Here is a 13,448-nt window from a genome sequence, read left to right as displayed (position 1 = left end):
CTGGCACGCTCTCCCTTATAACAAAACGATCCATCTTCAGTTTTTCATAGTCCTGTTGCCTTGTTTGCTCGCAGCTAGAAAATCGAGGAATCTCTTCTCCGTGATTTGGCACCAAAAGCAGGAAATACAGGAGCACGTGACAGCAGTGTATGTACCAGGCGTGTGACCTGCTCTCTATCACCGCTTCTGGCAGGAAGACTGCATCGTTCACACTTAAAAGGTCACTGCCTGCATTCTCATTTTAAAAGCCAGGTGTGGTCACTGGACGCTTCTCCCCCGAGCGGGAATGCCACGACAGATTGCTCTGCGACCCTCCCGACACCCGCCCGCGACCCACGATCCGCAGTTTGAAAAACCCTGAAGTACATCGTAGCTGTTCTGTATCTGTTCAAAAGTTAAACTAAATTCTCTCAATTTGACTCAATAGGACTGAGGGTTTCACACCTAGTTCATACCATAGAAACCAAGTGAAATGACCTCAAATTGCTTCCTTCACAGAATTTTGAGAGCAAAATCTAGGTCCCAGAATGTTGTGGTCCCAGCACCACTTCTTGTAAAACAGCACTTTCTACCCTACTGCAATATGGGGAGGCGGTGTGCTAGTGATGTTATCACTGGGCTAGTAATCCAGAGAGCCAGGGTAATACTCTGGGGACCTGGCCTCGAATCCCACCACGGCAGATGGTAAAATTTGAATTCCCTGGAAGTCTAATGATGGTTACGAAAAGCCATTTGGGCCCTTCAGGAAGGGAGGAAATCTGCCATCCTCACCTATACGTGACTGCAGATCCACAGCAATGTGGTTGACTCTTACATGCCCTCTGAAATGACCTAGCAAGCCAAGAGGCGATGGAGGGGTGGGGGCAACAAAGGCTGACCCAACCAGCAATGACCACAGCTCATGAAATATTTTTTTAAAATCCTTTACCCCTACTCACGTTTAACCAATTTGTTCTCTATTCAGCCATTTGCTCGTTGACTTCCCGAACCTTTTGTCGTCATGAGTCTGTCTACCATGTGATAGATGATCACATGGATCACATGTATGGAATCCCCCGCCCCCCCAACACCACGTGTATGGACTTTGTCAGTTGACTCGGTCAACACTTTTATAAAAGTATTCACCCAAGTTTACAAGGCCCATAAGCAAACCCACGACTATGAACTGAAACGTGAATTAGAATAATGTGGTGCAGGGTTAACATTATCCTTGTTACTTTGGTATTTCATATCTTCTGCTTGATTCTAAACAAAGAAAAGTCAGAAATAGACCATTTTCCAAATGAAGACAACAGTTGAATTTATTTGTAAGGAATAAAATTACACAAGTAAATGATTGCAGAAAGTATTGTAATATTTAATTTGCACACAAAACAGTCTGAAAAATAACCTACCAGTCTAGAAAAATAGGGCCTGGTTTCAGATTCAATTATCTTGTGGGATGTGGACGTCATCAACATCGGGCGCGATTTAACTAAAAAAAAAAACCGTTTCCGGGATCAATTCCGCTATCTAACAGCACACGGTTTTTCCAGCCTCAGCACGGAATACCCCACCGAGGCCGCACTTAGCCCCATATCCTGCAATAAGGAGCACTTCCGTATAGGAAGATACAAAGGTACCATTTAAAGAACTCGACCCGCCAACGTGACCTCTAGTGCCCTCCCCAACTCACCTGTTCAGCAACCCGCCCCCGCACCATCACATACTGGCAGGGCACCCCCAGGTCTGATCCCCAGTGCAGATGGAATGCCTACCTGACACTTTGGCACTGCCAGTGTGGCATCCTGACAGTGCCCCTGGCAGTGCTACCTGGCCACACTGGCAGTGCCAGGCTGGCACCCTAGTGCCACTGTCAGGATGTCCAGGTTGCAATTCCAGGGTGGCATGCTGGTAGTGCCAAGGTGCCTGGGTGGCACCAGGATGCCACTCTGCCCAGACAGACCACCCAGGGGCCTGCAATTACCTGTAAGGACTACCCCCACCCCCCCGTGCCATTTGGCCTGGTCCCTGTTCATGGGGACCAGTGCTAACTGATGCCCAGCTTCAGTGAGGCCGATAGATGCCAGGTGGCCATTCGACCCAGAGACAGCATGGTTGAGTGAGTTTGACTGTGCAAGACTGGGCCCCGCCCATTTGGGTGGGATCCAGATCATAACACCTTGTGAGATCTCGTTAAGATGTAGCAAGGCGTAATGACCGTTGGAAATCCTATGAAAATCCTCTCCCAGGATCTACCGACCGTGTCCCATTCAGATTCTGGCTGGACCCAGCTAGTAAATCGCACCCATTATCTTTATTATTAGTTCCAATAAAGCTACACTGAATATTCCATAGTCAGAGGTTTCAGCAGTTTATTGTAATCTTTTTAAGCAAATATCAACAGTAAGAGAAATGAATATCTGTTTACTTTCATTTTTAATAAATGATTTTTTAATATAAATGCAATTATAAGGCTCCAAATCAAAATTACTTTCACTCTTCAAGCTCTAATCAACTGTATAATGGAATTATTCTATTGTACTGCCATATCAAATGACATTTTTCATTTAATGTTTTCTTTGCTAAAAAAAATGGGTAGAGCTCACTTAAAATAGCCCCCAAATATAATGATTTCTTTTAGTACAGTTCTTAATCAAATATATTCAAAACATGATCATTTAAGGTTGAATTAAGCATAAGGTTTTTGCAATCTGTAACACAATATTTAATCAAAACCGAAATCAAAGACTTTCAATTATTATTTTCAAAATAAAAAAGGAATTAAAACTTTCCTAGATTTTGGATACTCCTGGAACTTCTCCACATAAAACCTGGAAAAGCAACAAAAACAAGTAGAAATTAAAGAAAAACGTAACAGTTGTCCAGTAAAGCTTCACAACGGATGCATGAATACATTTCCCTTCTAGAATTTGCAGAACAGAATTTTTAACCATGTCGAAATATGCAAGCTGTAAATTAGTTTTGCTGAAAAAAAAAGCACACACTTGGTGCAGCACGTTGGCTTAGAGGTTAGCACTGCTACCTCACAGTGCCAGGGACCCGGGTTCGATTCCAATCTTGGGTGTGTGTGTGTGTCTGTGTGGAGTTTGCACGTTCTCCCAGTGTCTGTGTGGATTTCCTCCGGGTGCTCTGGTTTCCTCAGACAGTCCAAAGATGTGCAGGTTAGGTGGATTGGCCATGCTAAATTGCCCCTAAGTGTCAAAAGGTTGGGTGGGGTTACTGGAGTAGGATTGGAGACTGGGCCTAGATAGGGTGCTCTTTTTTTTAAAAAAAAGGGGCGACACGGTGGCACAGTAGGTAGCACTGCTGCCTCACAGCTCCAGGGAACCGGGTTCAATTCCTGACTCGGGTGACTGTGTGGAGTCGGCCGGCCTCCTTCTGCACTGTAAAGTCTATGATCCTACGAATCGTATCATCTGGCACTCCTCAGGACAGATACAAGAATGCCAAATCTCAAAAAGAAACACCAATTTATACTGCATGAAAAGAGGGGTGCTGATTGGTTGATAGGTTAATTCTGATTGGTTGAGATGTTGCTATGGCGAATGCATCAAAGAGCTTTTATTTATTCAATAAAGTCTGCCCGTAGAAAACAAGTACCTGCCAAAATGTGCAAGCATAAGTGAGCTATGTTGTAAGCCGACTGACAAATTAAGCTCAATTCTTAGCATATTCAAGACTGTCCAGCAAATGCAACCGAATCACATCTAACATTGACATTATGTTCTGAGTTTTGCAAGAACTCGTTGGTTGAGTAGAACTCGCCTATTGCGAGCAGCTAAAGGAATGTGTCATTTGATACAATTCACTAGTCATTGAGCCATAGCCTATGGATCGGGCATCGCACCAGCACTAAAATTCATATGCCACCCAACTCAGGTTGTGTGGTAAGCAGAATGTGTTTTTTGGCTTGATGGCAGCATCCTGTTGGTTGAAAACACGATGCATGTTTCCACGAGATAGTAGCAGCATGAACCAGCTGGCCTCACCTATTTATTTAAGATAATTTACCCATACAGAATAATTTGAGGTAGACTGGGCACATTTCAGGCTCATAATTAGGGCAATGCACCAAATAATGATCTCATCAGAGTAGCCATTGCCCAACAGGATAGCTTTAATGCGCCCATTCGGCATCATGTTTGCATGGTGAGCAAATGGCTCAGGCCCTATTTAAGGGATTATCAATAAGGCCAATCTTGTAGTGCATGTAGCTTTAGGAATCCCAGTGGCCATTGATGGCAAGCTTGCATTAAACAGTGAAGGACCCTTTAGGGGATTTCTAAACTAGCCCAAAGTGGAAAAATCTTTTTAGACTGCTCCTGCCTTTGACACGGTGCCACACAGGAGACTGTTAAATAAGTTAAGAGCCCATGGTGTTACGGGTAAGATCCTGGCATGGATAGAGGATTGGCTGAATGGCAGAAGGCAAAGAGTGGGGATAAAGGGGTCTTTTTCAGGATGGCAGTCGGTGACTAGTGGTGTGCCTCAGGGATCGGTGCTGGGACCATAGATTTTCACAATATACATTAATGATCTGGAAGAAGGAACTGTTGCCAAGTTTGCAGATGATACAAAGATCTGTAGAGGGACAGGTAGTATTGAGGAAGCAGGCGGGCTGCAGAAGGACTTGGACAGGCTGGGAGAGTGGGCAAAGAAGTGGCAGATGGAATACAATGTGGAAAAGTGTGAGGTTATGCTCTTTGGAAGGAGAAATGGAAGCATTGACTAATTTCTAAATGGGGAAATGCTTAGGAAATCAGAAGCACAAAGGGACTTGGGAGTCCTTGTTCACGATTTTCTTAAGGTTAACATGCAGGTTCAGTTGGCAGTTAGGAAGGTAAACGCAATGTTAGCATTTATGTCGAAAGGACTAGAATACAAGACCAGGGATGTACATCTGAGGTTATACAAGGCGCTGGTCAGACCCCATTTGAAACGTTGTGAGCAGTCTTGGGCCCAGTATCTAAGGAAGGATGTGGTGGCCTTGGAAAGGGTCCAGAGGAGGTTCACAAGAATGATCCCAGGAATGAAGGAGCTTGTCGCATGAGAAGCAGTTGACATTAAATTGGAGAGGGTGAAATTTGCCTTGAGAGGGTCGGTACAAGGGTTCTTTAGGCGGTGGCAACCGTTCTTAGACTTTCTGGCAGAACGATAGACATTGGTCAATGGCAGCAGCAGCTCAGGGGGTGGGGTTTACTTTATTTTTGTTTATGTTATTTACACTGGAAGGGACTGAGGGGGTGTATACACCTGTTGTCTCAAGTCGGGGTGTTAATGTTAATTTATTATTTAGGTACGGGGGGGGGGGGGGGGGGGGGGGAGAAGGGGTTTGGGGGGTTGCTTTTTTAGATTGTGTTTTGTACTTAACCCTGTTGGGTTCTTTTTTCTTTCTCATTTTGTTATTGATATTTTATGAAAACCTTTAATAAAAATTATTATTTTTTAAAAAGAGAAGCAGTTCAGGACTCTGCGTCTGTACTCGTTGGAGTTTAGAAGGATGAGGGGGCGATCTTACGGAAACTTACAGGGTACTGCTAGGCCTGGATAGAGGAAGGACGTGGAGAGGCTATTTCCACTTGTAGGAAAAACTAGAAGCAGAGGACACAATCTCAGACTAAAGGGACAATCCTTTAAAACAGAGATGAGGAGGAATTTCTTCAGCCAGAGGGTGGTGAATTTGTGAACCTTTTTGCCGCAGAAGGCTGAGCAGGCCAAATCACTGAGTATCTTTAAGACAGAGATAGATAGGTTCTTGATTAATAAGGGGATCGGGTTATGGGGAGAAGGCAGGAGAACGGGGATGAGAAAATGTCAGCCAAGTGGCCTAATTCTGCTCCTACGTGTTATGGTTTTATTTCAAAGCATGAATTTGAACATAGGATGGAGCGCATGGAGGTGTGTAAGGTGTTAGGATGGAGCACATGGAGGTGTGTAAGGTGTTAAGATCCCGGACCAGACCCCAACATTTGTTAGCATGCTGGACAAGAATTCCAAGCATGTTTTTATTTTTAAAACTCTAAGGAAATGATATTTCGCTCCAGGAGTGATTCCACTGACCAATAGGTATCCTATATTAAAACAAATGTTATTTTTAACACAGGATTAAACACATTAACAACACAGAAAATAATTTTTCAATTAACAGTTAAACAATTAAAAAAATAAAAGGAAACACTTTTTACTATTAACTTATACCTTCTCTATCTCCAATAAGCAAAGCTCATCATTGATCTAAAACCACTTAGAAATAAAGTTAGCAAACACAGGGTTACTTGCATATATAGATTTCTTGGAAAGACCACTTGAAGAGAGAGAGAGAGATAATTTCAGGAAATAGCCTGCAGATCCTGCTGTCTGTATCAGACCAATCAACTTAAAACTGCTAGCAAAACTGCCTGTCACAGACCCGGCTCCTTCCATTAATTACATAATCATTTGCCATTCAGATCCCCTGACCTACTTCCCCAAGTCTTAACACAATGGCCAGAATTCTCCGTCTGTTGGGAGTCTCTGTTCCCGCTGGCAGCGCATCCTTCTGCAGGTTTTCCAGCGACCTGGGGTGGCTTCATTGGGAGCGAACGGCGTGCCACCAAGCAACATGTGGCTGGGAGACTGGAGAATCCAGCCCATGTCTCAAATTATCTACTCCCCACAGAATTTCCAGAAATCATCACAAAATTCCATTAAATTTCATTTTATGCTAAAAATCACTTTGTAAAACATACATGGTTGGGATGAATCATTATATATTTAAATAAATATATATATCTCAAGCTTCCACTTCGAGGCCCCATGGGCTTCACACTGCAAATGATGTTCCCGTCGGCTGATTCGCCGGGACCACGCTCGCGAGCTCCCTGCTAACAAGGGAGAGCAGCACTTAAACTGATCCTGCACAGTCAACCCCACACAGCTCGCAGCCATGCCGCCAAGGCGATCAGCCCCATTATTCAGGGATGCAGACCTGGGCAGACGACGCAAAGTGGTTGAGGCCAGCTGGGATGCCCTGTTTCCCCGAGTGTCAGCTTGGGGTGTGTGACCTGGAGGACCGGCATCCAGTGCCCCAAGAAGATCAATGACCTTCACCGGGCCATTTGGACAAGTTGGCATCAGAGCCCCTCACCAAGAGAATGTGCCTGCCACCGCCCCCGCCCAGCACTCTTCCCTGCCCCGGCCCATCCATGTCCAGCAGTGCTGCCCCATTCCCTCCCCCCCCCCCCCACATATGCTCATCTCCCCCACCCGAGGTCCTCCAACCCTGTGATGAACCACACGTGCAGCTAATGATGCCCACTCTATGTCCCCACAGTAAAAGTTGGCTCACAACCAACGGGAGAGGGTCCAGATGGCGGTGGGGTGCCGGACATCAGAGTCCTCACGCCCTATGATAAACTGGTCCTGGAGGTTGCGCGGGAGGCTGAGCACAGGTCAGTGACTGCTGTAGAGGTCGGCGCAAGGTGATCCTCTGGCCCCCACCCAGATGAACTGTGAAAGAGGAGTTATTAATGCAACACAGACTGACCCATCCCTCCCACTGACCACATGTTCATTTTCTGGCAGGACCTGCAGCCAACAGCGCCAGCATATCTGGAGTGGTCCCCCCGCCGCCGCACCCCCCCCCCCCCGCACACCCCCCCCCCCCCCCCCCCCCCCCCCGCACCCCCCCCCCCCCCCGCCATAGCTGGGTCCCAGTCAGATGCTGAGCCTCTGAAAGAGGTTTACCTGGAGCGGAGACAGACAGTAGGGTTCGGCCGTGAGATTCTGAGGATGATGGCAACAACACTTCAGCAGGTCCATAGCCAATTGGAGAGTCCCAGAGGCTATGGGCACAGGAGATGGTGATGGCAAAGCGTGGAACCGAGGCCAACACAGCTAGGGTGGTGACCACAGTGGAGAGCCTGCAACAAGGGCAACACGAATGCAGGTGTCCAAGGTGTGGCTCAGTCACTGATGGCCATGGCTGAGTGTCTGGTTACTGGGGGAGGTCTTCCTACCAGGTGGACCTTGATGAGGCGCTGCGGGGCATGTCCCAGTCTCAGGTGGGCACTGCCAAGGCGCTGCAGAGCATGTACTGGGAGCATCGCTGAGGCAGTCAACACCATCCTGTAGACATCGGAGAACAGCAAGGGCTGGCAGAGCCAGATGCCCCTCCATCCCAAGGTGAACCCCCAGGCACTATGGGCACCGACCAGGAGGATGCCATCCCAGAGCCATCCTATGGAGTGACGATGGCTGCTACCAGCTCCCCAGAGTTCCACCGCCTTGACAACCGAGTATCTCAAACTCAGCACATAGTACAGTGCAGCACAGTGGGGCATGTGGCACGGGCAAATGCGCCGGAGCTGGTACCCCAGAGGACCCCAAGGGCATCGAAGGCCACGGGGTGCAGTAAGCAGCAGGCTGCCTTCACTTCTGATGTGCATCCCGAGGGCACACCTAGGCGTAGCGGTAGAGCACGCAAGGCTAAGCACGTTGAACATTACTGAGAGGGCACTGGGGAGGGTGAGTGAGGCGGCACCCTCGGGAGAGTTGGACAATTGGGGACACTTCTGTAACTGATTAAAATTTGTTGACCTCGACCAATGTGACGCCTTTGGCACTTTCTTCCGCTATGCGGGCCGAGCACCAATCCTGTGCCCCATCTCCCAAGACATGGAGTTCCTGGACTCCAGCCCCCCCACCCCCGGGAGGGAAGGAACGAGGGGTGGGGAGAGTGGGGATCGACGGACGAGGCCACGTCCTGGGCGAAGCGGGTGAGGTTGAGGGCCTCCCTGACCCACCGGGCACTGGGCTTGCCGGACCCTTGCCGCTCCCGCCTGTTCTCCGCCTTTGGTAGGCCCTCTCTGGGCTCGTCCTTCAGCCCCTCCTGGTCCAGCACCTCCTCGAAGGTGGCCACATACTCCTCCCCTTCCACCTCCAGCACGTTACCCCGCTGCAATGCCTGGTTGTGGAGGACACGGCAGACCACCACGAAGCGGGCAACCCTCTGGGGGGTGTACTGCAATGCATTTTGTAGGGCCTGGTCCATGTCAGAGTTTATATAGTTTTCTGCCCTGGCAAACTGGGCATTCATGACTTCACGGATGAACTGGTGGGCTGCAACTTGTGAGATGCCACACAAGTCCCCGTTCGAGCATAGACGTCCAGGGCTGTGGTGGCATTGTCGGCTACTGGGAACGGGTATCTCCCTCCTCCTTCTCCATGTGGTGCCAAGACCGTGACGACCTTGCACTGGTGCCACACCCTCCCCTTGTTGAGGCGGAGCCTCCCGCGGCACACGCTGTCCATCATCTGTTTGAAAGACCAGCGATGCCTATACACCTTGGGACGTCGTGGGTCCCTCGCTGGCCTGATGGTCGGCTGGGTCCTCAGGGTGTGGGACTGGGTCCTCCACATGGGCTACCACCTCGAGCCTCTGTCGACACTGCTGCTGCCACCAGCAGCTCCACTTGGCCAAGTTCTGTGGGGTCCAAAATATCATCCATACCATGAATATCTGTAAGGAATTTGAAGAGTGCGAGAGACTGCCAACTAGCGGTGTCTTCCACCCCGGGACCCTCTATATCCCTCATTGCTCCTCCAACACCCCCTGCCATCTAACACACCCTCCCATGCAGCCCCAGCCACAGCGGGGGCCCTAGTCATCGGATCCCACTTCCTGTACCCCAGACACCCACACGTAATGTTACCTGGACCGGGTGTTGGTCCCCTCCCCAGTACACTCACCCACCCTCTGGCTGCAGAAACGTCCCCGGTTCTGGGGCTTAGCCACCGGCTGCTGCATCCATCGTGTTGCTTCCCGCAGTGTCCAGGCACAGTGTCTACTCATCACGGGCTGATTGCAATGCGAGGTAATAATCTCAACATGCTACTTGACATGCCTACCCACAGGAATCCACTAAGGATGCGTGAAGTGCTCACTTAACTAAGATTACCAATAATAATAATCTTTAATAGTGTCACAAGTAGGCTTCCGTTAACACTGCAATTAAGTTTACTGTGCAAAGCCCCTAGTCTCCACACTCCAGCACCTGAGGTAGAATTCAGAATGTCCAATTCACCTAACAGGCACGTCTTTCGGAACTTGTGGGAGGAAACCGGAGCACCCGAAGGAAACCCACACAGACACGGGGAGAAAGTGCAGACTCCGCACAGTGACCGAAGCTGGGAATCAAACCCAGATCCCTGGTGGTGTGAAGCAACAGTGCTAACCACTGTGCTACCGTGCTGCCCATATTCTACAGCCTCGCGGCCAGAGGCTTCCATGATCAATGGGAGTTATGGGTGGTTTGTGGGGTAGGCTGGTTGGAGCTGGGCTGGTCCCCGGAATGGGACCACGTGGTCCAGGGGTGGCATGGTGGACCCGTGGGCACTGAGACCCCCCGCCCCTCACCAGCCGAGGCCATGGGTGGCTTACCCCCCCCCCCCCCCCCCAGTGGCGGTCCACCTCGACCGAAGCTGACCCCTCGGGGACTCTCCCACCCCTCCGAGAACGGGAGGAGCAATCCAGTGCCCCGGCCTCTTTGCCTGTGAGCGAATTTGGCTACTCATCTCCTCGAGTCCCTGCAGCAGCCCCTCTACCAGCTTCACCTTTTAAAAGGAGTACTAATCGGCACTTACGTGACCACTTGCTGAGGAGGTGGTTAGATTACAGGAGGCCCTTAGATAGGGAGTCACTCCTGTTAATTGCATGGAGATTGACCTGAAGTGGTGATTATTGGTTTCTCGCTGCGCTACGGCAGGATCATGATTTTACCGATGAGAGTGGGCCAGTTCAGTCACAAACAGATCAGCGCCTGGCGAAGTTTTTGTTTTTGGCCTGTCCCATGATTTAACGGCCCCGTCGTGCTCTCGCTGAAGCGTATGCACCCATTAAATCGCGCCCTGAATCTTTAGTTTATGATCAAGAGGATCTAATGGTCTTGTCACTGGATTAGTAACCCGGAGACCCAAGTTAATGCTCTGGGGACTCGGGTTCGAATCTCACCATGATTGATGGTAAAATTTGAATTCAATAAAAATCTGGAATTAAAAGCCTAGTGAAACAATTGTTGTAAAAAAACAATCTGGGGCAGTACGGTGGCGGTGGTTAGCACTGCTGCCTCACGGTGCTGAGGTCCCAGGTTCGATCCCAGCCGCTGGTCACGGTCTGTGTGGAGTTTGTAAATTCTCTCCATGTCTGCGTGGGTCTCACCCCACAACCCAAAAAGATGTGTAGGCTAGGTGGATTGGCCACGCTAAATTGCCCACGCTAAATTGCCCCTTAATTGGAAACAAAAAATTGTTTATTCTAAATTTATTTTAAAAAAGTCCAAAACAATCTGGTTCACTAATGCCCTTTAGGAAAGGAAGACTTTACCATCCTTACGTGGTCTGGCCTACATGTGACACCAGATCCACAGCAATGTGGTTGATTCTTAAATGTCCTCTGAAATGGCCTGGCAAGCCATACCATTCACAGGGAAGGGCAATAAATGCTGGCCCAACCAATGACGCCCAGATCCCATGAATGAACATGGGATCATTCATGAACATAGCCTAATGTAAAGTAACAAGAATAAAAAGTTGTTCTTTATTTCTCATTATTACCTGTGATGATGCAAAGCACGCGTTCCTAAGCAAACAGCTGAGAAAATGGCAAAAGCAAAGGCTGGGAAGGTCCAAGTAGCTATGGAATAACCAAACCACTCCACAATCTCAGCAAAGTAGTTTGGTGCAGAGACATATTCAAATAATCCTCCTAAACAAAAAGAAAACAGAATTGTCAGGGTGGTTATAATGTGTGTCTGCAGAAACAGGAAATACAACTTCCTATGTAATTTCTACTGTCACTGAATATTAATGCATGCCTAATAGTGCACACTAATTCAGGTCATTAGAGTTTCAAGAGTCAGATGCCTAATTTTGCACAACAAACTAAGTTTGCTTTCATTTCTCTGGTGTGCTAGCTTTCATTTTTGTGCATGCACTATATACAGCTTGTGCAAGTAGGTACTTTAAATAGGCTGATCTGGAAAGGAGGTTGGTACAACAAATTGTCCTGCTTCAAAGTGAACCCAGAGATACAGCTACTGCAAAATCAGTATAGGTTTTAGAACGGAAGATTTTAGAACACAAAAACTTATCCATCGCATGAACCAGCACGATCATATGAGCTCTGAAGAAGTCATATCTATTTTTTCTCTCCACAGATGCTGCCAGACCTGCTAAGCACTTCCAGCATTTTCTGCTTTTATTTCTGATTTCCAGCATCTGCAGTATTTTGCTTTTATTATTATTTATGATTAATGTTGTTTCATTTAACCTCCAAGATAATAGAGCATTTACATTAATTAAATGATACATGTTCTAGATAATAAATCTCTTATACAGAACAACATAAATGCAAAAAAAAAGATAAAATGTAAGAACATTTACTGTGCTTTTCCTGATACTTGCATATTATAGTGACTCAAAATAAAGTACAGTCTATTAAATGACAAGACATTAAGTTACTATATAAATAGGAGTTGAAAAGAGACGTAGTTGATGACTGCTAAATGCAAGACTCGACGGGGAAAGAAAATTACCTGTAGGAATTTTGTAAGTTACCTCTCCAGGTTTTCTCAACTTTCTCAACAAATGATCACTGTGGATATTGAAGGTCATTCCAAGGCAGAATAGCACCAGCCCTAGAATATAGAAAAATCCTTAATTTCTTTGAACATAACAGAAAAACAACATTTACCACTTCAGTGCTATTTCAGCCTTCACTTCTAAAGTCTATAGATTTTTAAGACTAAGCATGGCATCATCAAATTTATCTAGTCTTCTCTTGTACTCTTTTCAACCTGCGTCCCGTGCCACGTGCCTTCACTCATCCATATTTCTCAAGATGATGTTCCAAGATTTATCCAACAGGGTTAGATGAATCTTGAACTCTCTTTCCATTTTTACCCCACATTCATGCAAGGATTGGATTGAAGATTTAGAATCGAACCATAGTTCCTACAGTGCAGAAGGAGACCAAAAGGCCCATCGAGTCTACACCGATCCCATGAAAGAGTATCCTACCTAAGCCCACTCCTCCACCCTATCCCCGTAACCCCAGCTAACCTTTGGACACTAAGGGGCAATTTAGCATGGCCAATCCACTTAACTTGTTCATCTTTGGACTGTGGGAGGAAACCGGACTGTGGGAGGAGACTGGAACACCCGGAGGAAATCCACGCTGACACGGGGAAAACGTGCAAACTACACACAGGCAGTCATCCAAGGCCAGAATTGAACCCAGGTCCCTGGCATTGTAAATTTACCATTTACAACAATGATTGCCTTCTTAAGCCAGTCAAGATAGAATTAGATCACATGGTGCCCATCATAACTGAAACTCATTTCAACACTTCTAAAATGTTGCAGCTGGAGGCAGACAAGCAACTATTTGTATTGCAGAACATCTCGAA

The 13,448-nt window shown here is 47.5% G+C and overlaps 1 protein-coding gene across 6 annotated transcripts in view; it reads right to left on the bottom strand.

Annotated features, from left to right (window-relative positions):
* The window catches only part of LOC140427209 (3-oxo-5-alpha-steroid 4-dehydrogenase 2-like), a 52,718-nt gene that overhangs the window by 18,424 nt on the left and 20,846 nt on the right, over positions 1 to 13,448 (bottom strand). For 2 of the 6 annotated variants that reach the window (XM_072512829.1, XM_072512832.1), the window contains exons 3-6: positions 12,576 to 12,677; positions 11,596 to 11,746; positions 2,778 to 2,813; positions 1,395 to 1,477 (exon numbers count right to left, since the gene is read on the bottom strand). In XM_072512829.1, coding sequence (XP_072368930.1) covers positions 1,471 to 1,477; positions 2,778 to 2,813; positions 11,596 to 11,746; positions 12,576 to 12,677 — 296 coding nt within the window. In that variant the 3' untranslated portion in view covers positions 1,395 to 1,470. Of the gene's footprint in view, positions 1 to 1,394; positions 2,814 to 11,595; positions 11,747 to 12,575; positions 12,678 to 13,448 lie in introns of all 6 variants that reach the window. The other 4 variants (XM_072512822.1, XM_072512828.1, XM_072512842.1 and 1 more) reach the window with 3 other exon arrangements.

The sequence above is a fragment of the Scyliorhinus torazame genome, chromosome 1, assembly GCF_047496885.1.
Source record: "Scyliorhinus torazame isolate Kashiwa2021f chromosome 1, sScyTor2.1, whole genome shotgun sequence".
NCBI classification, from domain to species: domain Eukaryota; kingdom Metazoa; phylum Chordata; class Chondrichthyes; order Carcharhiniformes; family Scyliorhinidae; genus Scyliorhinus; species Scyliorhinus torazame.
This window is presented reverse-complemented; position numbering and strand designations above follow the sequence as displayed.